Below are 26,369 nucleotides of genomic sequence, written 5' to 3' on the forward strand. Positions count from 1 at the left end.
TTTGATGACCCCACTGAAATATTCTTTAAGAAATTACAGATAAATTCATTTTTTTCATGGAAACTCAGCTCTAGCTGTCGAACTAGAATATTCACAACACATTTCAGATATTTAACAGGAGGATCTTCAAAATGAGTTCCCTGAAAGTAGCTCCTTCATTATTTTTCAAGCTTGCTTGTGATGATTCACAGTATGGAACCTTTTTAAATTATCTTCATTTCTCCCTGTCAGTTGTACTCACTCTCAGCATCCAGTTGTATTGATTTATATGAACAACTTCAGTTTCATTAGTCATAATGAAATTAATGGCTAGTTACATCACTTTTCTCTGACTGTGTTTTCCAAAGCAGAACAATATAACTGCATTGGAACGTATTAAATGTTATGTTAACAGACACAAAATCCTGTGTTAAAGTTAATTTATGTTGAGCTGTGGAGTGATACATGCTGACAAAAACAGAAAAATGCAAAATTGCGGCTGACAGTCTGTCCTTTCCTGATTGTATAGATTTGTTGCAGCACATGCAGTATGTAACTTCATGCTGTGATTTGAGACCCAAGCAACAATCAGCACAATAGGAAACAGTCAGAGCAGTCTGTCAGACACTGCATCAAATTTTATTGTCCTTTTTTGATATCTTTAAAGATCTAAAAGATACTTTCAGTAATATACTTTCACTCAGCAATTTTAAGAAAAGTATTATGTCAGTTCCAGGCCTCATCAAAGTAAAATACATATAGATTACGTATAAAAGCATCTTATTTTATTTTTAATAAAAAGGTGACATAGGTTTACACCTTGACAACAGCTTAAAATATATTTTGGCAAATATACATGTGATTCTATTGTGTATTACTACACATCTGGAAGGTTAATCCGGACCGTAAATTGGTTGCATGAACCCTCTTCACACCTTCTTCCATGGCTGTCCAGTCTCCTCTGTTTGTGAAGATTCAGCTCTCTGAGAAATGCAGTGCTTGTACTTCTGCTGATCACTGCAAAGCCTTTAATAACAAATGGTATTCCCAGAGCTGTCTTGAACACTCATGTACAAATGTACTCGGGCATAATTAGATAAGAAGTCTGCACAAGCTTAAGGTTGTAAAATAGATACTATCACTGCCTATATTCATTTAATCATGCCATGGCCTAACTTCATACCTTCTCTTGTCCTACTTGGTTTTCCCCCATCAGCAGTGGAAATAGAAAGAACACTGTTCCCACTATACTTGCACTACTTGTATTACTCCTGTGTAATCACATTTTTTGGTGACTGTCTTCAAAAAGAGGTTGCTTCTGGTCAGATTCACTTTGGGAAGAACTATGTTGTCCCACAGCTAGACCTGTCCAAATGCTTTTGAATCACAGAATTATAGAATCATGTCATTTGGAAAAGATCCTTAATATCAAGTCCAACCATAAACCTAACACTGCCAAGTCGACCACTAAAACACATCCCTAAGTCCCACATCTATATGTCTTTTTAATGCCTCCAGGGATGTTGACTTCACCACTTCCCTGGGCAGCCTGTTCCAATGCTTGATAACCCTTTCGGTGAAGAAATTTTCTTAATATCCAGTCTAAACCTCCCTGGCACAACTTTAGGCTGTTTCGTCTTGTCCTATCACTTGCTACCTGGGAGAAGAGACTGACCCCCCACCTCACTACAGCCTCCTTTCAGGTAGTTGTACAGAGCAATGAGGTGTCCCCTCAGTTCTTTTTCTCCAGAATAAACAAAGCCAGTTCCCTCAGCTGCTCCTCATAAGCCTTGTCCTCTAGACCCTTCGCAAGCTTTGTTGCTCTTTTTTGGACGCACTCCAGCACCTCAGTGTCTTTCTTGTAGTGATGGGCCCAAAACTGAACACAGCATTCGAGGTGCAATCTCACCAGCTCTAGATCTTTAGAGAAATTTTCTAAATATGATAGCCATGTTAATGTTAGTTCCTCCGTAGATTTCAAACTTCTTTTTTAAATGCTGTGGAAATGTTGTAATAGTGTCTCAGTCATATCACTAGGTATCTTCTACTATAGCTGCTGTTTTTCAGATTGCTTTTCTAATATAAGCCTAAGCATATCTTCATTTCTTAAATATGTTTTAGAATAATTCTGGCTTTTCTGCTCCCATCTGAAGCTGAATAATTTCTTCTTTCTCTTTATGGATTTCTTGAATCTTCTCTTTTTGAAATAGCAGCTTTCAAACTGTTGTGCTCAAGACTGTGGGAAGTAGCCACTGGACCACTATTAAACACACATGTCTTTTGCAGACAAATTTGACAATTGGGATATGCAGTGATTTATGGGATATATTGAGGCTTGGCATTGAAGTGATTTGTTTGTTCACATTTTTAGCAGCTCACTGCACAGCCAAATTATTGCAGATGTGCATGGGGCAAGTAAAATACAATGTTTGATGCCAACATATTATTTTTTTTTTTTAGGAAAAATGAAAAAAAAAAGTCCAAAAGTAGTTATAGAGTAAACATAATGTGTCAGGGAATGATGTTCCAGGGCTGTAAAGAGTTTTAGTAAAGATGTTAATATTCTATGTTATCATATATTCATGGATTTGTGTGGGCTATACAGATATGTCTGTGTATATACATGTAGAATTTTTTCTCGTTTCACTTTTTAAATTTCATTCTCTTTTCTGTTCTTCTCTTCTTTCCAAGTGTGTTATATTTCACTATCACTCACTTTCTGTCTTGCCTACCCCTTTCACACTGCTAGCTGCATTTTTATAACAATCCATAGTGTCTTGAAGTCCACAGAAATTTTTTTCATCTGCTCAAGTGCTGTTCTGTCAAGCCTGTACTCCTAGTTCCCAGGCATACAACTGTACAATGTTATGCAACAATTCTAACCCTGTTGCATGAATCTCAGTTTTCCAGTCTTCACTTACCATTTTGCAAGAAGAGTAAGGAGAGTGAATATGAACAGGCTGAGCTAGAAAAATAGATATGCAATTCTCTGTTCTTCTAGAGAACTTTAAATAAAGGCATTGGGTGTCTTTCTGGGACTTAAAAAGTACTGCCCACAATATTTGTTGAAGTGCATAAACAGGCTGTCTGATGCAAAAACCTATATTTGAGTTTATTACCTGTTACTTTTTATGTGTTTTCGTGAACAGTCAAATATCTGCCCTCTTGCTAAGTACTGAACAGTTATACACTAGGACTTTTACAATGAAAACCAAAACTTTCAGTAGCCATTTTCTTCCATTTTTAGATTGTATACCTAAAATTTTATTTTTGTAAGCAGTTTCTGTCTTGTAGTAAGTATTTATTTGGCTCCTTTGGCTCCATTCGATTCAACTTTATGTACTAAAAATGTGTCTATTGTACTCTATTTGCTGCTTAGTTCATGGAAGCTTAAGAGTTGTTATACTGAATCATGGTTTAAGTAGTCATTGTTCTCTTCTCACCATCAAACAGCGTGAAATTCTTTAGTGCATGACACAGAAGTAACATGTGGTCATGCACTTATTAGATGTTCTTCCTCCTCCAGTGTTCTAGTCTTTTTGATGTGTAGTCTTTCAAATTGTTAAATTTATGAGTCCTTTTTGAAAGGGCAAAATGCACAATTCTGTTGTTCTTCCGCTCAGGAACTCTGTTCTCAACATTTTCGCTCTGTGGCAGAATGAGTATAGACCTCTGTCACAGATGTCATCCTTTGTTTCAGCAAGTATTTGCAGACCATCAAGCAGCCTTTTCAAAGTCAGTATTTATTAATCAGAAGAATACAGTAGCTAGAGTCTTTTGGTGAGAAGAACAAAGCTAAATTTGCAAAAGGGTATGTTCCCACATCATTTAGGATTACTTTCTGTCATTCTCCAAAGTAGCACTCTCTTATCTTGGCTGATCCCACAATTGAACAGACTAAACAGTTAAATTTCCTTGCTGTGAAAACATCTTCTTCTGTTTCTACCCCCTCTCTTACAGTCCCATGGGACTTAGAACTGACTTAAATTTTGCTTTTTTGACAATTGGCATCTCAACATCCTGATTTTTTTTTCTTCTGTGAAATTTGGACTTGCCAAACCCAACCTATTCACCAGAAGTTTGGAATAATAAGAGATGATAGTAATATAGATAGATAAAAGGTTATTGTAATATTATTAATTATATACATGCATATTATATATGTACAAATATATGTATACTATTATGTAATAGTTTATAATTGTCTATTAGTAAATATTTATTTAATAAGTGATATAAAGTATATTTTCTAGCTTCTGCCAATTTATCATCTTGAGCTGTTCCAGCAGAACATTAAGTCTGTATGTGATATTCTGCATTCCATGACTGTCTCGATAGCCCCTGCAGCGCTCCAAGATCCAGCTTTTTCAAAGCATTCACTGAAGTTCATAAGCAGTGCATACACCAGTTCTCCAAACGATGCCAGATTTCAAAAAAAATGGTTTCTTTCCTCCTCCTCTAGGTTAATGTGTTGCATGAACCTCACATCATTCAGGGTTACAGCCTTTATTTTTAATGTTGTCTAGATCTGGGTTTTCGCTATCATCACTAGTGACTGTCATCTCTGAATGCTACTGAGCTCCTGGGTGCAATAGCAACTTGGAGTAACAGCTTTCATAGATTAGGTACTTGTTGTTTAAATACGCTGAAACCCCATTATGTGTTTTGAAAAGGTTGTCTTTAAATTTCCTTGTATATTTCTTGCTCCTGTTTTAAGGGGTTCAGGTAATTTTTGGGGTCTTTGTTACCCTGACACAACAATGTTTCTGCCTTTGGGCTGGAAAAGAAAGCAGTCATCTTTAAGAGTCTATAGCACTTCTTCTCAACACTCTCCTGATGCAAAAAAAGTTATTTACATGTATTTTGTCATAAGACCATGGGGTTAAAACCAGCGGCTACTACCACTGTCGCCATCCATCTCTGAAATAGGCATTTTTAATTTTTTTTATGAAAAGTCTGCAGTCAGGACAGAACCAAATATGCTGCATGCCTTTCAGTTTCCAGTACTAGTATCTTTGCATCCTCGTATTGAAGACTTTGCAGTTTTCTTTGTTTCCGTTTGGTTTTTTGCTGATGGTATGCATTGAGAAAAAGATGTTGAAATGGTCGAAATGTCACAGAGCCTTTCTTCTGCACTGATAGAGTTTATTTATAATACAGACCTATTTAGCATTAATTCATTGTTGTCAATGTTAAAATTTCATATCATTTTGTCCATAGCTTAGCCTTGTTCCTAGTGTGGACTTCTGGGGAAGTAGCCTTTTAACAATTGTTATGTTAAAGATGATTTTGAACAATCACACTTTTCTGCTTTTTCAATGTCATTTTTAGTTTATGGCAGAGTCCTACATTATAGGACAACAGGTAGGTTTTTTAACAACCTTTCTACAAATATACTATTTTTTGTATGGTTTTAGTCTGGCCAATATGCAAGCTAAAAATGTAAAGCAAGCACTGAAATTAATTCTACTTGGGAAATCATATTCTTCTAATTGTCCTGTGTTTCTAGGGGTTTGAACTGTAGGGCAAGAGCTGATTTAGCAGTTGCCCTTTTTCTATGTACCAGCTAACAAAGTTGGCGTTGAGTACAGCAGTGTATATTGTACCAACTTAATGGTAGACATATACCACAAGTGTATCCTGCATAACTATATACCAATTACTTTTATGTCTCTTACAGAAGAAATAAAATATTTACCTGTATTAAATATATTTTATATAAAAAATAAAATAAAATACTTTTTCCATATAAAAGCAATCTCTGCCATCTTTCCTGTCACACGCTTTAGGTCTTTTTAGGTCCTTGGGACTTTTCTTGCCTCCACAGGTTTTCTTTAGGCTTCTTTAAGTAACCAATACTTTCAATAATGAGATGTTATTTTCAAAAGGGAAGCCAGAAATACATTGTTTTACAATGTATGTGTTATCTCTTTCAAACAGATTTTTAGTCAAACTTAACAGTAGTATCACTAGTTGTGTGCTTTGCCACCATACTTCCAAATAAAGGTCAAAATATCCATCCAGAGAGAAGGGATTTAACCAGATTTCCTAAACTTTTGGAGAAAACAGGTTTGCTCAAGGGATACAGTCTGTCTCCTTTTCATTTCCTTGAGGCATCTTATTAGATTAGTTTCCCAGTGTGGTCGTGCCCCTATATCCTTCTGCATTTTATTGCAGTCCCATACTTCATTCTCAAGAAATGTTACCCATAGCCACATATGCACAAAGATATAACAATAAAATTATCACAGGAGACCTCCATCAGCCTGAGGCAGGTGAAGACAATAGAAAAAACAAAATACACCAAGTATGTTAAAATGCAGGCTTGCCATCCAGAGAGATGATACAGCATTCCATTGGGAAGATTTTTGAGGCTGGGCAACTTTTTTCTAACCTTCTTTAGGATTTACAAAAGCTTAAGTCTTTACCTATTTACATACCTTTCTGGTTGCTGTGTTATGTGAGGACTTGCTATAAATATTAAAATAACATTTGATTACAAGAATAGTGAAGTTCATGGTTACCTCCTCTACTTATGTATTTACTTTTATTTCAAGGGAACTGCTCATACAGCTAAAACCAGGAATGTATTTAAGTGCTTGATTATAAATGAGATTGGCTGAGTTCCCTGGTAGAAAGTCGGGTCTTGTACAAGTTCTGTCTCTCTTGCTTTGCTTTTCCATGGTGGCACTGAAATGTAGCTGTTACATGAGGTCATGTTTATAAAAGAAAAAAATACATGTCATACTACCTGAGCAAAAGCCTGAGCAGAATTAGACTTTTGACTAGGCAACGAGCACAAACTGAAGTTTTGGAGTGATACACCCATGGTAGCCTTTATTTGGTAGCAGATGAAGTACAGTGCTTAATGCATAATTTATATCAGTGTATGATGAACATTTATTTAGTCATCAAAATATCCTTAAAATTTTGAAATTTTATAAGAAGTTGTATCATGCATTGAGTTTGTACAAATGTTTCTCATTTAAGGCAGAAGCAATGTCAGTTGTGAGCTGTGATTCCTCTGCTGAGTGAGCAAAGTAGCAGAGAACTCAAGCAGTGATTTCTTCAACCACTGTCTGTTGTTACAGCAGCAAGACATCCTTTAACGCATGGAAATGGGATTAGGCATGTACTTTGTCTCTGCTTGTAACAGATCAGCTAAATTGCAAGACCTCCTGTAATTTGCATGGCAGATAACCATCAAGCTCATCAATGTAGGGGGTAAACACAAATCCTATCTGTTAGTTTTGCTTATTGCATCAAGATTTCCTCTGAAGAATCAAATTCTGTTGCCCTAATTCAGGGGGAAAAAAAATGAAGTCACTGAAAAGTTTTCTGAGAAGAACTTTTTATAGGTATGCACTTGTAAAGAGCCTTTTCTATGTATAAGCAATGTTTATGATTACTAAATATTCAGTTCTTAATCTGCTGCATGCTGTAGAAGATATTATTAACGCATATAAGTTAATGTTTAATTTGTAAATATAATAATATATTAAAATTAGTTGGCATTATATTGTCTATATAGTCAACTGTCTTTTACAATTGACAAGTGTTTGGTGAACTGGTAAAGCTTCAATGCATTCCAGTGTTTATAGTTCGTATGCATCATTTACATCTTTTTCTTTTGTTATTAATTCAATAGAAAAATGTAAATGAAAGATAGAAAAGACCATTTAAATTGGCTTGTTCAGTCTGCCTTGTACAATATTTTCTTTGCAGCCTCTCCAGAGCTATGTCCACTCGTATTTTTAATAACTCAAGCTAATGAGAGTAGCTCCATAACTCCAGCAACAGGAGAATATTTCACAGTCCACTAAGCTGAACTGTTACACCATTTTCTTAATATCTAAATGTATAGTTTTCTTTGCTAATTTTCTCTTTATTACATCTGCTTATTGCAATTTTAGCTCTCATAAACTTCTCCCAATTCTTTTGTACATTAGGCTCTTCAGGAGCTAGTAGATGGCTATCAAAGCCACCTTAATGGCTTTTGGCTATATAATAAATAAAAGATAATGGAAAGTTCCATCAGAAGACTATTACTTGGTAATACTTGGTATTGTACTTGATTCTAGTCTGTGTAAAATCCTTAGAGAGGTTGGAAATTTTAAATTCTAATTCTTGGACTTTTAAATGCTTTTGACATTAATGATAAAAAGGACTTAATAAACAAATGCTAGAATGTTTTTTGCATGAATGCATATATATGTGTAATGCCCTGGTGTCAGGATGATGTCGATCATAATCAGTTTTTAAAAACATTTCTATCCAGTCAACACTGAAGGCTGACCAAAATGCAGTGCCTTTTATGTGTGCAGTATGTTAGGTGATAGGAGAAAAACAGCAACACAATTAAACCTCACAGAGGTTTATTTTCAGTTAAATTCAACCAGGATTTATTGATTAAGGAAGTGCTTTATTGCATAGTAGGTACATGTCAGTAAAAAATGCTTAATTGGATGTAATTCTGCTTAATACAGCAGATTTCCAAACAATTTTATTTGGTAAAATTATGCAAAACCTGGAGTATTTGTTTCCAGCTTTAAATATACATTAAAATTAAGAGTGGACCAAGTATCGGTTGTTCATACCAAAGATACGTATGGGTCTTTTTTTCTGTTGTAGTGACCTTATGCTTGGGAATGGTCATGACTAAGTTATAAATATGAGATCACTGAATTTTTTTTAACATAGTAGTTTAACATATCTGTTTCGGATTTAATTTTCTTTTAGTATATATACAAAACCAAGGAGGAAAGCGTCAAGATGACACACTGCCAACTATAGTTTCCCAAAACGATCCTGCAGAATGGATACAGCAGTGTCATCCCCGCCGATTTTGTTAGATGTGAGAGCTGAGTGCCTGCCCAGATCAGGTCCAGAAGCAGTTAACCATGGCAACATTCACATCGCGGCCATTGGTTTCACAGTTCACATACAGTTAAACGGAGACCTTCCTCTCTGACTGAAGCAGTCGTTTCTGTCTGTAGTAGCAGATGCATTTAGCTATGTCACTTTAACTTAATCAGTATAAAATAAAATGAGGTTAAATTACTATTTGCTTTTAATGGTGGTGCACTAAGGACAAAATTGGTCTTATTCTTCCAGCTTGTTCCAGCTGGTCGTCTAAAAGGTGCTACCTCTGCCTGCAGACCTGGCCCTGCATGTGTCCTTTCGCCTTCTCAGCTACAGCAAAATATCATTACAACTGGAAAACATTTTTGCTTAATACAGCTCAAGGCTGTGGGGGTGATTTTCCAATTCCAGTTAGAGACATTACACTTTATCTTTTGCTATGTAGGAGCTGTTGTGTCAGTTGATTTCCATTCCACCAACCCAGCGCAGGAAAAAAGAAAATAATGCAATCTTGGTTTTGCCAAAATAAATGGGAGTTTAAAAAAGGAGAGAAAAGAATTGGCTGCGTTGCTAAATATTCACATACAAAGAGGTTCATATGTCAAAGCCAGCATCTTTAAACTACATAGTGAATTTTTGTGTACCCACTTCTACTTACTTTCAGTGCATCACGTTCTCCTGTTCGGTCACTTCCTATGATTTTAAGCCTGGTTTTCATTAGTATTGAAGCACACTTTTGGCTGTTCTTTACAGATGATTGTGCTACAATTTCCTAAGTCACAGAATCCAAACTTACTTTGTAAGGCTTTTACTGTATGTTTCCTTATGAAATTACTGCCAGGCTTTCTGAGAGTAGCAATGTATTCTGATTATTTGGGCAAATGCAGAGAGGAAGAAGAGCTGTTGAGCAATGCAGACATTTCCTTAGCTGAAAGTTGTGGCTTAAAGTATTTTACTCGTACAAGCGGAAGAACTGTGTGTTCTCAAGACTTATAAAAGAACTCAAGGATGGAATAGCCAAGCTTCTAACTGCACTGTGTAATCCTTCACTTAAACCTGCTTGGCTACCACGGGATTGCTTGGCAGAGCTACTTCAAAAAAAGTTTCAGTGAAGATCAGAAAAATATTAACTGATAAACCTGACATCTGTATAAAGCAAATTAGTAGTAATGTGGAACACGACTAGTGAACATATGAATAAATATGGCATATCCAGGAAGAGCTGACACAGCTTTTGTTAAGAGAGGTTGTGCTTCGCAATTGTATCAGAAAGTACTTTGAAGTGGTGAGGAATCCTGCAAGGGAAAGACCAGACAGACAAAAGTACTATCCATTCACCAGTCTCTAATCTAAAATATACCCCAGCCATGGTTAGCCTGAGATATACCTCATGCGCAGATTAGACACACAGATTGATTAAAGCATGAAATTTTATTCAGTTATTTGCTTATACATGAGTGTGGAACACAGGTGAAGACAAGAGATTAACAGTTGTCTGAAAACCAGTCTGGAACTTCTGAACTGCAAAATGTATTCACTTAGAAAGTCCTGCTCCCCAAATGTCACAGACGGAATGTTTTGGTTTCCATTCCATTTTTTATGTATCATATTGATACGTAACAGCATGACCTTTTTTTATTCCATTTTGTGTTGTTCTTCTAAGTATTGTTTCTAGTACCAAAAAACATGGTGTCTGTCTCGTGGTATCATTAAAGTTGTGTCTCCTGATAGTTGACAAATATAGTAACTGACAATGTAGTCCAGAAATCATACATATACACTTCGATATATGGAAAGTTACTCATGCTTTCCAAATCTCAGGGATGACCTTTTTCATTCTTTTAATACTTCAAAGAAGTAACACGAATAGCAGTTGGCTGGTTAAAGTATAAATATTCAGAAGACAAGCAGTGAAGGCCAGTTTTGCAAAGACAGTTCATGATCTGATAATTAGTTTGTAATTATTTCAAAATTTAAGTCCTTTTTCCATTATGTAAAAGGTAAAAATATTTTTATCTTTATATAAAAAATCCGTAAAACTTAACTGAGATTTCGTTAAGGTCCTATTCTAGAAATTAAATGTTTTACCCCCTCAAAATGCAAAAATACAGAGTAATGTGTCAAACAATGAATTGACATATTTTAAATTATATTTTGTTATAAGCTGGTTTTCTGTGAATATTCTGTTACAAAATGGGATATATAAATAAGAGAATCTTTTATTCTTCCAATTTGTTTAGTATCTGCATGTGAAGATACCTGCATGAAATTTCATGCTCTAAGTCATCTTTTTGCCACATTCAGGGCAGCTTCTTGGACTAATGATGCTCAGGTTGTATGTTCAGCTTGGGCATTCTGCGCAGAGTTTAACACCCTTTTTTGGCCTTTCAACAGCATCATCCCCTACTTTCTGTCTAATCTAAACCTTGCAAGGAAACTTTGAGAAGTGATATATCTAACAGTATTCTCTGTTGATTTTCTTTATCATTTTTACATGAAGCATTGAAAATGACAGAATATGATTGTAACTTTACAAAAACTAGCAAAAATATTCAAATACAAACAGTGACTGAAATTTTGTTTAACTGACAATATTCTAATCTAATGGCAGGCTTTCAGTATTCCTGCACAGCTTCAAGTCTATAACATTTTGTGTGGATTACAATAATCTGTAATTGCTGTAGTTTTTTGTTATAGCAAAATATATGCAGAAGGTTTCTGACTCTTTCTATAATTTTTATTTCAGTGATATTTTAAAAGGGCTCTGTAAAAATAAAATGTTCAAAATTTATGTTCTGCTATACCTATGTTTTACGTATTTGCAAAGTTAGGACTTGTTTTCTAGGGCTGAACTTGGAAGAGAACAGGAAGCTTGTATTGTCCTACAAAAATCAATGAAACCATAATGAAACTACATAGATGATTGTATCATAAGTTCATTATGTCAGTTATAAAATTCAATTATCATTGCCCTTTTTGGTGAACTGCTGCAAGAAAAAAATTATATACTACTGCACCTTCCACAGCTTCTGAGAATGTATTTGGCCTCTTTTGGCTGATTTTGTTTGCAAATCAAGTCCACCTAAGTGTTTACAAATTATCAAATTATCCTTACTGCTGTCAGCCATCAGTACAGGTATTTGCAGAACCACTGCAAGGTCAGGTGCGTTCTTTCTTTCTGCTTCTAGATCTGAGTTACACCCTGATTAACTAAGATTGACATCTGACATATCAAGAGTTACCAGCTCTCCATAACTTAGGTGTTGGGGTTTTTTTTGTCACGTTCTCCGGCATGAGCAGAACTGGCTCACAACTGCTGAAAAATCATTCCTTTAAACATACTTGCATTATTTGTGTCCAGTTTTGGGCACCTCAATACAAGAGAGATATCGAGGTGCTGGAGTGAGTGCAGAGGAGGGCAATGAATCTTGTGAAGGGCCTGGAGAATAAATCTCATGAGGAGCGATTGAAGGAGCCGGGACTGTTTAGTTTGAGGAAGAGGAGGCTGAGGGGAGACCTTATCACTCTCTACAACTACTTGAAAGGACATTGTAGTGAGGTTGGTGCTGGTGTCTTCTCACAGGTAATTAGCGATAGAACAAGAGGGAATGGGTTCAAGCTGCAGCAGGGTAGGTTTAGGCTGGACATTACGAAAAGATTCTTCATAGAAAGAGTGGTCAGACACTGGAATAGGCTGCCCAGGGAGGTGGTGGAGTCACCATCCCTGAATGTGTTTAAGAGTCATTTAGATGCGGTGTTACAGGATATGGTGTAAGGGAGAACTTTGTAGAGTGGAGTTGATGGTCGGACTTGATGATCCCAAGGGTCTTTTCCACCTAAATGATTCTATGATTCTACGATTTGGACTAAGTTACTCATTCATCTTCCTTTTCAGCAATTGCATAACTAGAATTAAAAACTGTAAACATCCCACCCCTTGGCTACATGCAGATGGCTGACTTCTACATCAGAAACCTTGGACTTTTTTCTTGGGCTGAGATTTTAGCGGCCAAAGGCTGTTGCTCATTTCTGTTAATAAATCCCAACTTGACTAAACAGTTTCCGAGCCTGTATTTCCTGAAAAGTGTTTGTGTCCGTGGTGACCATGGTGCTAGCGATTTGCATGCTTTCTGTAATTCCAGGCTAACCATGTCCTGACAAAGCCTTCCCAACCTGTTTAGATCCCTTGTGGTTTCTCCTGTCTATCTCCTATCTATCTCCTATTTTTCAGTCCTTTCAGAACTTCCAGATCCTCTTTCCTTTCCTTTCATAAAGGTTCAAGTTTTTATTTTAATTCCTCCTGGCCTTTTTCATTCTTTTTTATTTTTTATTGGAAAAGTGTTTGTGAAGGAGAAAGTGAGACATATCGTTGTTATTACATCATCAATATGAACAATGGGAAACAAATGCAATTTTAGAATATAGTTATAAAATGAATTATATAAGAATCCTGCAGGGTTTTTAAATCAATTTGTTTTATTTACACAGAAAATGTCCTGTTATTCTCTGTGCTGTCTGTGCAATATTATTTTTCTGAAAAAAAAGAAAAAAGTGTTAATAGTATAAAATCAGTTATTTTCTCTGATGAGTGAGGTAGAATTGTTTCGATTCCATAATTATTTCAATTAATTGATCCTTGATCCTTCAAAAAAAAAGTAATTTAAAGAATTCCTATAGAATATCTCTGCTAATTGATCTATTTATCTTGATTGATAGAAAATATATAGGAAGATCTGTTTTATCTATGTGTTTCTATGTGTTTGCACATGTGTGTATTCCTAATTTGAAGAGACAGCTATTTAATAGTTTAAAAGGCTGAAATGCAAGATCTTTTACAATGTACGTGACAACTGCTTCTCAAAATTTAATTTCAACATCACTTAGTGTATACATAGAACTGAGTGTACCACCTCCACGAGCTATAAAGTTCATATCTTTAATATCTTTACAGCTCTGATAGCCATTGGACGATACAGCATGACAATAGAGACGGTGGATGTTGGATGGTGCAAAGAAATCACAGACCATGGAGCCACCCAAATTGCACAAAGCAGCAGGTCTCTCAGATATTTGGGGCTGATGAGATGTGATCAGGTAAGAAGCATTGGTGTGAACTGGTGCCTGCTTCTGAGTGCATGTGAGAGTGAGTGTTCATGAGTGTACGTGTGAGTGAGGGAGAGAGACGGGAAGATTTATGTTTTTCTGTACAAATAGGTACTGTGGTAACTCACTCTTTTAGTGTACTGTGTTCACACGTTTAGCTTAAAAAGTATCTAGAGTACTAAAAAGAGCATTATAAATTTTTGCTGACATGGATTTTCAAAATACACCCACAGGCTACACCTACAGGCTGAGGTGCTCACAAAAGTTTTATGTAAAATCTGCCCTCTGAGAGTTTTGAATATTTTGGGGTAAAAGTGATTGGTATGTCGTGTCATTATTATGACAGACTACTTTCTTTTTTAAAAAAAAGGGGGACCAAAAAAAAACAACAGAAAAATAAAAATATTTCATTGTTACTTCCAGATTGATTTTCTGTACATCTGTGTTCTTCATTATATATAAAGGTTTTGAAAACACAAGGGCAAGGATTTGCGTAAAATCATAATGCTAAAAAAGGAAAAAAATACTGAATTTCTTATTATATAGCTTTTCTACTTGGAATATATTAAGAATTCCTATAAGTTTTATCACTTTATCATTAGAAGAAGAGAGGGTAAGATGATCTAGCTCCATCTCACCCTGCATGTAAGCTTCAGTAGTCATGTCTCTTTCGAGAGAAGAGAGATCAAGAGACCTGGGAACACAGCAGAAATAGCTAAAGGCTGTTGGAGGTTTGGAGTCTCTGATCTCAAATCTTCATCAATACATGCAGGGATTGTTTCTCTTCCAGCCATCATTAACAAAATGTCCAGCTTGTGATGGCCATCATAAGCATATCTCTCAGGCTTGCAAATTTCTGATTGGATACAGCCTGTGGAAACACAGGTTTTTAGTCTAAGAAACTAGCCTTACCTTACCTTACCTTACATTCCTTGCAGTGCTTTATAGAAGACACTTACAAAACCCAGTGTTTCAACTGGTAAGGAACAATAATTTCCAGGTCAATCGTAAAGTTAGAAATACCCTGCTGCAAAACCAGCCGTAGACAGTTTCCAGTTTGAGAGGATGCTGAGCACTTCAGAAGAATTGCTCTGTCTGTTAAAGCTGACTCCACTTAATCTCCTAAACATTAGTGTTTTATAAGAGCCAACAGACGAAAAGAACGTGTGAGTCTCTTTGAAGGATTGTGCTAAGATTATGTACTTAAAGAATGTTCAAAGGGTTACTTGACCTTGGGAATTAGACCTGACCCTGAATCACCTGATCAATTTTACACATATATTTATTTTGTGGATTTAGCTCATGTTAAACAATCAACAAGGATCTAATAAGTGCAATAATTTTATCCTGTCTTCAGCTGCTATAGAAAATCAATTATCTTGATGCTGAAAACAAGTTTTAGTACCTCATCAGTTAAACTGTATGTACTATACTCTGTATTCCTCTAATTGCTGGTTAACGCTTTCCTAGTTCTTTACAAAGGATTACACACCATCTTTTGTGTTATGAAAGTCAACTGCTCAAAGGAAAGAAAGAAATTTTTTTTGAGAAAGCTTCAAGGAAGATAGAAAAGCAATGTTGACAACATGTCTGCAAGCCTGTGTGTGTGTGTTTGTGTGCATGTGTACGAATGTTCAAAATACGGTAGCTAAAACTTGTTAAGACATGAGTAAATGCTGTTACAGCTAGGACTGTAGTAGTAGGACTATCACTGGGAGTTTTTTTCTTCCTTGTAAAGCCTTGATGGGAAAAATAGTTCCACAGGCAGAATGAAGTAAGTATCCTTGACTTAAGAGTTTTTGGCAGCTAGAAGATGCCAGCTCCCTTTTTCCACTGCAAAAGAACAGAGAAATTACTGAACAAAATCATGTCTTCAACTGTCTCTCCCCAGTATCATGCAGAACTAATTTTTTCCAGTGGCTGCTCTATTAAATTAAAAATGTCAGAGTCCGGCACATCATTAAAGAGAATTCTTGGATGGTGCAGAGGGTTTATTTACATGTCCCATTGACTGAAATTCTTGTCTTTGGACTATTGTCAGCTTGCAGTGAAAAGAAGGTTAGAAGATTTGCCCCTTCTATCCAGCCTTCCTTTTCTAAGGTACTGTTATCCTAGTACGAGGTAGCATTTATGGCTTTCTAGGAATTCCTAGGCATTAGAGAGGAAGTACTTAAACACAGTTACATAAGGAACATATGTAAGTAGACTTCAAATGGTTACCACTAAAATACCCTTTATGACCCAGGCTCTTTGGAATTTCTTTGATATGCAGTTGACATAAATTAGAGGCACCAAGGGTCCTCCCAAGAAAGATCAGAGAGGCTGCAAGCCTGGGTAAAGGCAGGCTCTGTTTTATGCCATTGATTATCTGAGTGCCTCCAGGCAATATGTTTCAGTAGATGCAGAGCATTATTGATCCACACCATGAAAATAATCAAATTATTCATTTCTCATCAAACTGCTGTTGCCATGACCTTTCTTTTTATCATGTTTCCTACCATCTAACATGCACACTACAGGAGCAATATGGTCTTTGGCTTAAAATAAATGTCATTGTGTTGAGACGTCTCATAAAAAATGCTGACTTTACCATGAGATCATCATAATGAGGGCATATATTTAAGCTGCAACTTTTCTAATAAGCATTTCAACACTATTTTTTCAACATTTAAGTGTTGCTAAATAGCAATGTAATCACTATTTACAAACCACATACAGAAAAAAGTCAAAAATTATTAAATGCTGAAAGTCTTTCTGAACTATCCATGGGATAATTTTCATTTAGAAAACATGTTTATGCTGAGATACACAAAATCTAAATATTCTTTTTAATGTAAAAATATTAGAGACAAGGCTACTGAGCAAATGTCTCTCTATTTTCTGATTTTGCCTAGCACCTTCACGACTTGGCAAATATGACTTTCCCTGCACTACACAGCAGTAGCGTCTGGGGCCCGGAGAGAGCTCTGAATGAACTGGCACTACTGGAGAGGTGCAGGGCAGTGTGGGCACACAGGCATAAGTCCTGATAGCAGCTTAACTGCCAAAGTACAGCACCTTGCCCAGGACAATTATTACTCAGCGAAGTTCATGAGATACTGTCATATAGATGTGGTCAAATAATGTATTGCTTCCATTTCTGTGAGTCGCTCGGGAAATGCTAGCTTGATCTCTACAGAGTCCTGCGTTGTACAGCATAGATACAGTGAGACACATACCATTGGTTTTCTGTGTCAGATACGCTTCTGAGAGACTATCATCCGGACCTCCAAAAGTATTTAGGCATTGAGAAAGTAGACCCTAAATATTTTTAAGTACCCATATATTTGAACAATCAAATTCCCCTGTTACCCACCTACGAACATCAACAGTTACTCGGAAGCAGCTAGGACTCTTCTCCCTTCTGATCTCTCTCAAGGCACAGGGTATCAACTGTGCGCACACACATACTTGTGTGCGTATGTGTATGTGGGTCTGTCCAGGCACCTGACAGCATTGGGACTGCACAAGTCACAAAAAAGAAATTTTGCCATTCTGAGTCTCCATTTCTTTTGAAAGCGGTAAGAGATAAAATCAGTAGTTATTTCAGGCTTAAGCAGGACATTTTAGAATTTTGTAATTGGAAAAGGCAAAAAAGACATTTCTGTTTTGCATTCTGGTGTTAGCGCCTACGTTTGCCCTGTGCCCGACTCCCAGAAGCGGTGAGCCAGGCTTTGTTCCCCCGTGTTGCCTCTTCCCAATGCTCTGGCAGCACAGTGAAACCACGAACTCCCAGTTTCTCCGCATAAAGGAGTGCTGCGCTGTTGTGGGCTGAAGCCCAAGGTTGTGTTTTGGGACCTGACGTGGGTGTGTGGGAACACGGAGCTGGTTTGTGTACTGCCAGGGTACACTGAAGCTCTGATTTGTCACCTCATTAAATACCGAGACAGGCACAGAGTTGTCTCCAGAACCAGGGCTTATATTCAGTTCACCTCAGTTCAGTCCCCCCATAGCAGAAAACGAACATGACTGTCCGCTCTTCAAACCAAATTTTAATTGTAACTCTGTATCTTTTTGTATCACAGCTTAGAAAACTATGTGTATTTTAAAGTATAATTCGTCCTTTCCTTTAAATACTTTAAATACTTGGATAGAGGTGTGGGCAGTTATGGGGTGCTTTCTTTTCTCCCACAAACACTGACATCAGGATTCCTAAGAGCCATACTTGCGTCCTAAGGGCAAAATACGATGCCTGCATCAGATTTACAGAATCAAATCTACACCTTTCAAGATTCTTTTTCTGAACACAAATGGGTACATTCCTACCCCTAAACTGATCTAGATATTATTTACTTATTGTAATTACTCAATTAATTATTTCTAAATATTTTGTATTTCATATTTCCAAACTACATCTGAGAAAGAGGGCGATGTTCTCTGTGCTATTTATTGCTATAACTCCTTTTAAATATGTCTTCGTAACGCTTCTTTATTGTGCTTTCACAACAACCCAAACAGCTTTAAATAATGGCAGTTTGAAATCTTCACCTTTGTGGAAAATGGCTGGGTATCACCTAGGAAATAGTGGCTAAAAACTTGATCTGTTTTTCTGGCTGATAGCTTTGCTGGTTGAACAATGTGTCAGAATAACCTTTCTGTGGAGTTTGCAACTTTTCTCACACAGATTTTCATATTTCAAGATCCTTTTCCTGTAGCTGTGGTGCTATTTGCAATGGTTATCAGAAGTGCTATCATGTAAATGCAGGAGACATTTCTTGGGAAAATATGCAGAAAAATGACACTGAACAACAGAGGCCTCAAAATGCAACATTCACAGCAACGTGTGAATGAAATGAAGTGAGTCTGACAAAGTTAGCTATGAATAAATACACAACTTCAGTTAATAAATCATCACAGCCTTCATTCCTTGCTTTTTTTCTTTTTTTTCTTTTCTTTTTGAGAAATTCAGGTTGCTTTTCATGAAAATACTTCTGAAAGCCTGTAGCTTATTCCACATTACTTTTTCAGATGAATTGTAGCATGTATTTCCTGTTAGAGTTTTACTGAGATGTTAGAGCACAGAAATTGATGGTCAGTACAACTGACAAAAAGACAAACTCTTTTATATTACCACAGACAGGACGGAAGATAGGTGACCCCTAAAAATAGAAATGGTCTCTCAAGAAATCATGTGCCTCTTAAATAAGAGTAAGATTTTTAGAAAATCAGTAGATTTTTAAAATAATTTATGACTTTATCATTCTAAAAAATCTGTTTTAGAAATACATGTAAATATAATTCCTGTGCAAACTGCAAATCATTAGCCTAACTGGGATGCAGCTTCTGTTGTATATAAGGAAATGCCAGCTAGTGAAAAAACTCACCAACTTAGGGCAAAAAGAGTTTTCCATTTAAAAAAAAAATATATATATATTAGTAAACATGACCAGACATTTTTACCCTTCATCCGCAAACTTTTAATTTACATAGATAGTCTGTAGCTGAAGTTAAGTAAGTGAAGAAGAGGTAAGATCTTAGGTTCTAGAGATATGTCTTTAAATTTCAAATACGTTTTTGAGCTAAACTGTTCTTAATCAACAGCAGAACAGCGAGAGGACAGAGACATGGCTTGTTTTAATATAATTATCACAGCAATTTGCCTTCCACCTTCAGAAAATGCTAACTATCATTAGTCTGATCAAAAACCCTGACAAATTGCTACCATTTCCTCTTTTATATTTTAAGGGGTTCATTTTGAGATTTGAAATGATGGTTTTGTGATACTGAAGAGGATGGAAAATATCCAATCCATCCCTTTAAGAAAAATTCTATAGCACTTATTTTCTCTTAAATCACTATAATTTGCTCAAGTTATGTTGCTGAATATTAAAAAGGATATGCTGTATTTTTTAAAGTTTTATATGTATAATGTAGGAGCTCCATTGATACCTCTCTCTATGAATAATGAAGATTTTAGATTCATAAAATCTGTGAGTGCCATTAGAAGGAAACTTCAGTTATCCTTGCTAACCTACAACAAAAGAAAAATAGCATTTATTTCACTTTGTTTTTCAATCCAATGATTTTAAAAGACTGAACAAGACTTTTTTTTTTTTCCCCAGCCAACTAGAGTAACAGATCCATTACTTGGGTGAACGAAAGCATCTGCTAAAATATAAAAAAGGATTCTTTAGACAAATTGAGCTTTTTGGACTCCTAGTTTAACTGTTTCTTTACCAAAAGATTTTTTAATCTTCCAGGCTGATAGTTCAGAAACATATCCATGGCAGTAGGCAGAAGAGGAAATCTTGCTGAGTTAATGATTCTATCCTTGTTTTTAAAAAGCAAACACCCGACCATGTCATACTGTAGCAGAAAGATGGGCCCTCAAGTACTGATCATTGGTTCAAAATCAGGATAAGGCCAACTATTAAGGAAAAATGCAATGTGAAGTAGTCATCATTTTTATTATTTAAAAAAAAAAGAGAGAGAATTTTTTAGAAGCATTGTCCCCTGGAACTTGCAGTCATTTTTGCCAGCTGGCAACTTCCTGAAAATGATTTCTCTGTTAATTTTGCAGGCTGTCGTTTTGACAAGTATTACAATAATGTCCTCAAATTATTGTTAATGTAGCAGAATAGGAAGGAAAATATTCAGTGCTATTAATTCAACAGGCAGAAAGTAATCTGAAAGAATATTTATCACTGTATAAATAAACACTGTCATTTCACTGCATATGGTTCTTTATTAACTGCAATTTTTACAAGTAAGAACAAAGTAATGCACAGCTGCGTCATAAATTTGAAATACTTATGATACTGGTAATATTTTTACCATTAAATCTTGTATAGGTGGAGTCTAGAAGTTCATCAGATTGAAATAAGCAGAATTAGCAAACCGACCAACCAGCCAAATGAAAAGGCCCCTTTAGAATGGTTTATCTGATTGAATAGAAAAGTAAACCCTCACAATAAGCAAGGAGAATTGAGAATGAAAACTTTATCACTTATACAACTTTAATATCCAATATAGTGTTGTCAGTAATGATTAGGCATTAATGAAATGGCTCTGATAGAAAACTATGAAAACTCACAAAGACCTGAAATGGATTATTTTGTTAGTTTGCAATAATGCAGTGACTGCAGTAATTGTGCAGGGACTGGCAGTTTGAGGCAGTATCATTCACCTGTGTGAACAACCACAGCAATGAATTTCATCCCTCTAGGACTCTACCTTTCTGTTGAGATTTAAGCAAAGAACTGTAAAGGGGCTATACTCCACTAGCAACCTTGCTACATTTTCTGAAATCCTTCCAGAAGTGCTGCCATTGAATATAGAAGGTTTGTGTATACTGTTTGTTTCACTTCACACAGCAGAAAAGATTACAGATATTTCTGTTTACCCGCTCCTTCCCCTTTCCAAATATAAGTGGGAAATTAATTGCCAAAATTTGACACAATTAAGTTGTGGAATGTCATGATAATAATAGTACATCAGACTGTACTTGTCAATTTCATTATTTATGAGTCCACAAATACAGTGTTTGTATGTGCGTGCATGTGTGCTTTTTCTTTTCCTTTAATAACAGTATCCATTAAGTTAAAATGCATTCTTTGCTGACTTTATTTGGACTATAGGATATTGTGCTAATATTGGTAGTGCTGTTATTTTATTAAAGTCCTAAACAAAGGTTCTGCCCCTGGGCATGAGGGCAGTCACTGAAACTCTGTGGAATATGTCTGCCTTAGCTGATCAAGTGCACTTCACACAAAACGTTTCCAGAAATCTTTAATTTTGTTATGGCTACAGGCAACAGTTATAATTGGGCCACCTGAGAATACAATTCATTCAACTATTAGCAGAAAAAAAATCTAACAAAGTGCACTTTTTATAAGACATTGACTTGAGGAAGCAAACTACAGCTTAGTGAAGAGAAAGTGTATATGAAAATGTGTTTCTCAATAACTCCAAGCGTGTATATTTTGGATTTTATTGTTAAAACATTAGAGAAATTAGAATGTAAAGTGTGTCCGAAATCCATCATTGTGGATACACACAATGACTATAGAGTCATTTCATTGTCCACTTCATACAAATTTGGCTTTCCTGTAATACTGCTCTGTGTATACTGAGACAGAAATGCACACAAATTTCAGGACCCTAATGCTGCGATACCACTCCATCAAGAAAAATGTCAGTAACGTGGTAAGGAAGCCCTTTTGGAACAAAGTAATTTGCATTTCTTTTGTGTCAGGTTGGTTTTGTGATCCTTTATATCTACCAATGTAATGGTAATACTTGTGCCCCGTTGACCTGTATTATCAAACATCATGTGTATGGCAGCCCTCAAAATCTTTTTGTGAGAATGTTACTTCTCACCTGCTAACATTTCCCTAAAATTCTCTACAAGTACTAGATTTCTGAAATTAAGCTAGCAGTTCTATATTTTATTGATGCCTTTCTGCACAGATATCGCAGACTAGCCATATTGTAACTTGGCTTATTATTTTTTATTAATGACTGGCCTATACAGTTATATAACTGAAGGTACATACCTGTATTTTCCTCAGAAAGAGAGTGCCCGTGATGTCAGCACTCTCCAAAATCAGCTAGCCACATGCCTGTTCCAAGGGCTAGGTTACATACTATGCAAAAATTATTTCAGCAGTCCATCCCTGTATGATGTTATGAACCATTAAGGAGCGTAGGCAAGTTTTCCTAAGAAGTTCTAATGCTGCACCTTTGCACTAATCCAGTTTTGCAAGTCTGGGGTTTTTGCATGGGAGCCTAGGTTTGAGGGGCTTGGGTTTGTTTTTTTTTAATTATATGGCTACTTATTGATTTCAATTATTAACTCGGAATGGAGGTAACTTTTTATTTTCAATTATCAAGTGAATTGGATGTTACCCTGAAGCTTTTCCTTACCTAGGAAACCTTTTAGATTTGTCAATGTTCTTCCACTTCACATGGACTAGATGGGTATTCATGTTCTTCTTTCCCAGATGAATTCCTAATTATCACGTGAGGAAGTATTCTTTTTCTCTAGTGCAGATAATATTTAAATACTGTCTGCGTAACCACACTATCACCATCAGAGGAGATTAAGGAGGTCCCACCCCAGATAACATTTGTCACAAAGTCAAGGATACTGTCCTAGGAAATAGGTGATATGTGTTCAGATGTCTTTAAGGAAAAAGGATTCAAAACTGTGACTTCTAGGTAACTGCTCTAATTGAGTCAAAATGCGATGATATCACTTGGCCCTGCCAGGTTCTGTAACCCATCATCTCCTTTGTTGTTTTTTTTTTAATCTATTTTTTTGGCCTAGAATAAATTTTTATTTCAGCAAGAAAAAATAAGTCTGAAACCAATCTTTGTCGATGGGTTTTTTTTTCTGTTTGATGACCAGGATTCACACAAACCTGTTACTTGGACTCTGAATGATAAGGACTGCATTCTTTCATGATGTGTTAAAACATAATTGAAGGGCTATGCAAATTCAAATGAATGATTATGTATTAGATAATCTAACTAGTTTGTCTTCAGACAGTAGTCTTCCTTTTGACAACTCAAAAGATGAAGATTAATGAAAGTTCTGTGGAAGAAAAATATAACGTTTTAAAGCACGTTGAGATGCGAAGATTTTTAGTTTTCATTCATTGAACAAGACTGTTCAAGCTCAGAATGGAAAATTGCTCTGTTTGTGTTACGAATTTATTTTGGGAATGGCATTCAGTACTTTTGTTTTATCACCAGCCAGACTGCATCTTAACAAAGAGACAGAAGCTTGTGTTCTAATGGTTAGGCCTAAGACTTCTTTTCGTCTGAATCCTACCATTAGGGGAACTGATGACAAGGATACTAAGGGAATTGACTTAGATATTATTTATCTCATTCATTAATGAAGAATAAAATTTTGCTTTCTCTATTTTCCTACCTTTTAGGTAGTGCAGCTTTAGTCCAATAGAAAAGAAAGTTTAAAATACTAAAAATTTTACACTGTTGTAGTGTTTGACCTCACTTTTCTCATGCTGAAATAAAAACTTTCGAAATCTTCTGATAGGGGATCATTTGTGGCTTAACTTTCCACATTTGTTTCTCATCCAGGGATCCATGTAGGTTGTTCCACTGCCAAATAGGATCTTTTTCTTCCTCTTCTGTTGTGTAACCTTACATTGAATTTATTTTGTCCAGCATAATTTTTAACTAGTTGCTGTTACTTTCTTAGGATTAAAAATATTTACGCTTAACTAAAAGTTACATATATTTGATCATTTGTCATGGAACTTGGTATGATAATTTCTTCCTGTGTCATGAGAGTAAACTACATTTTTTAAACTTTGAGTAATTTCTTTCTGTAACTGTTATGTTTCCAAACGTATATGTAGGATTTGTTGTTACTTTGCTGTTTAATACCACTCAAGTTATTGTCTAGGATCAAACTAATAATTTAAAATGTTCATTTAACACTCTAGGAAAAATGAAAAAAACCTTCTACTATTCATGTATTAGTCATAAAATAGCTGATTTTGTCAGTGTCACTTCTGCAATGGTTTCACCGATCTTCTGCGCGCTCAGCTTTATTTTGTAACTGTATTTGGCGCTCAATACTGGAAGTTTCTTTCTCCTGTTTAGTAAAGTCGCAATAGTAATTATTAACAATTGTATTAAAAATTTTATCCAGTAATAATTGTATCAGAAAAAACTTAGGACAAATGTTTAGTCCTAATTGGTTTACCATAGATTTCTTCATAAGTTTTAAGACTGAAAGATACTGTTGTAACATCATCTGGCTTCCTGAGTATCATGGGCCATGCTATTTCGCTGAAGTTGGCCTGGTAGTAAATACATTAGCTTATATCTAGCTAGACTGTAGCTTCTGTAAATGTCTCGAGTCAAAGACAGCAGGACACAGAGATAGTGTCCACCAGAGCATGGATATCATTACCTATGTTCCTGTATTCAAACATCATCTTTGTAACAAATTTGCCTTATTTCTTGTTTCCTGTAAGAGAAAATCTGCTTATGATATTGGCTCTAAAGCCATAATATCCATACTATTCTAACAAATAAAGCCCAACAGGTATGTGTCAAATCCTAATGAGCTCTGTCTACTAGTAATATTTGCAGATATATAGTAGATAAACAACAACTTTTCTTTAAATTTCACACTAAGCAAGGGCAGAATGAACAGCTGTCTGTGGTGAGCATCTCCGCTGTGGCTGAGTTAACCAATAAGAGAAGTTTCTGGCAGTATGATAGATTCTGCCATGGCTCTCTGCACCACAAATTTAAAGAAAAGATGCTTTTGACTTTTTTTGAATAGGCAAAAAGTAGCAAAGACTGCTGCTTTAGGGGATTCTTCCCTTCCAAGCAGTATTTCTGTGAAGTGATACTGACAGTTTGAAAGTATGTATTCAGCTATAAATATCAAATATTTCGGAGGACTTATGCTCTCTCTGATTTCATTTTGATTTATTAAAAGTCACTTCTTGTTTTTCAGCACTGGAAGATGTTACTGTAAAGTAGTAATTTGCCAAAATGTACAGTTTGTGCTGTGAAGGGTGGTTAAACCAGTTTTCTATCCAAATCAGTCTCAGCTAGATGAAACTTCCAATGAAGATTGAGTGTTTCTATTATCAAAGTAGAAGAACTGGGTATTAAACCTTTCATTTATCCTTGTCATTGAGTGCAATCACTGTTCAGAAGGATGCACTCCTTTTTATGTTTTAAGGACAAAAATATTATTAGATACTGTGGTCACTGTGCTTTAAAATATCATTCCCAAGATGAATCTTTGAAATGGTAGTAAACATTTTAGTCTAGTTTTTTACTTTTGGCCTTGAATGTGGAACACTGTGGGGAAAAAAGCAACCGATGGAGTCAGTTATCCATCCTGCTGATCTAGGTGGTCCAATATTTAAATGTAATATCGATGCATTTTAAAACGCCCAAGTGTTCAGCAAAGATTTCAAAGAGAGCTACCTAGAACTTATGGTTCTTAGGTTAATCTTTTATTTATCTTAAGGCTGAAGAAAGCTGTCTACTTCTGTGATATGAACTGCAATCAGCTTAAAAAGAATTGACAAATTAATCCCCTCACAGCGCTGCAATGGTAAAGGTGTTAGGTTTAGCTGGAGTTGTCTGATTGGCTTGTCTAATCAAGAATAAAGGTGTTACCTTTGATGTCTAAGATTTAGGAGGTACATCCCACACCTGACAAGCTTGTATGTTTTAATTATTGATCCCAACATTTCTGCCCACAAAACCCTTTGTGCAGTGTTAGCCTCACACCAAAAGGCCAAAATGAAGACTTCTACCAGTGATGTATGTGAAGACATGCAGGACTTTTAACCTCCGGTAAAGCTGACCTATATTGGTAATTGGTAAATTGATCTACCTGCAATATAGAATAGTTTGCATTCTTTTCCTGTGTTTAGTCATGT

At 35.9% G+C, this 26,369-nt stretch overlaps 1 protein-coding gene across 1 annotated transcript in view; it reads left to right on the top strand.

Moving 5' to 3' along the window:
- Positions 1–26,369, top strand: part of FBXL17 (F-box and leucine rich repeat protein 17) — a 284,000-nt gene that overhangs the window by 256,050 nt on the left and 1,581 nt on the right. The window contains exon 8 of the mRNA XM_054185937.1: positions 13,793–13,935. Coding sequence (XP_054041912.1) covers positions 13,793–13,935 — 143 coding nt within the window. The remainder of the gene's footprint in view (positions 1–13,792; positions 13,936–26,369) is intronic.

Source organism: Rissa tridactyla, chromosome Z (genome assembly GCF_028500815.1).
Source record: "Rissa tridactyla isolate bRisTri1 chromosome Z, bRisTri1.patW.cur.20221130, whole genome shotgun sequence".
Taxonomy (NCBI): domain Eukaryota; kingdom Metazoa; phylum Chordata; class Aves; order Charadriiformes; family Laridae; genus Rissa; species Rissa tridactyla.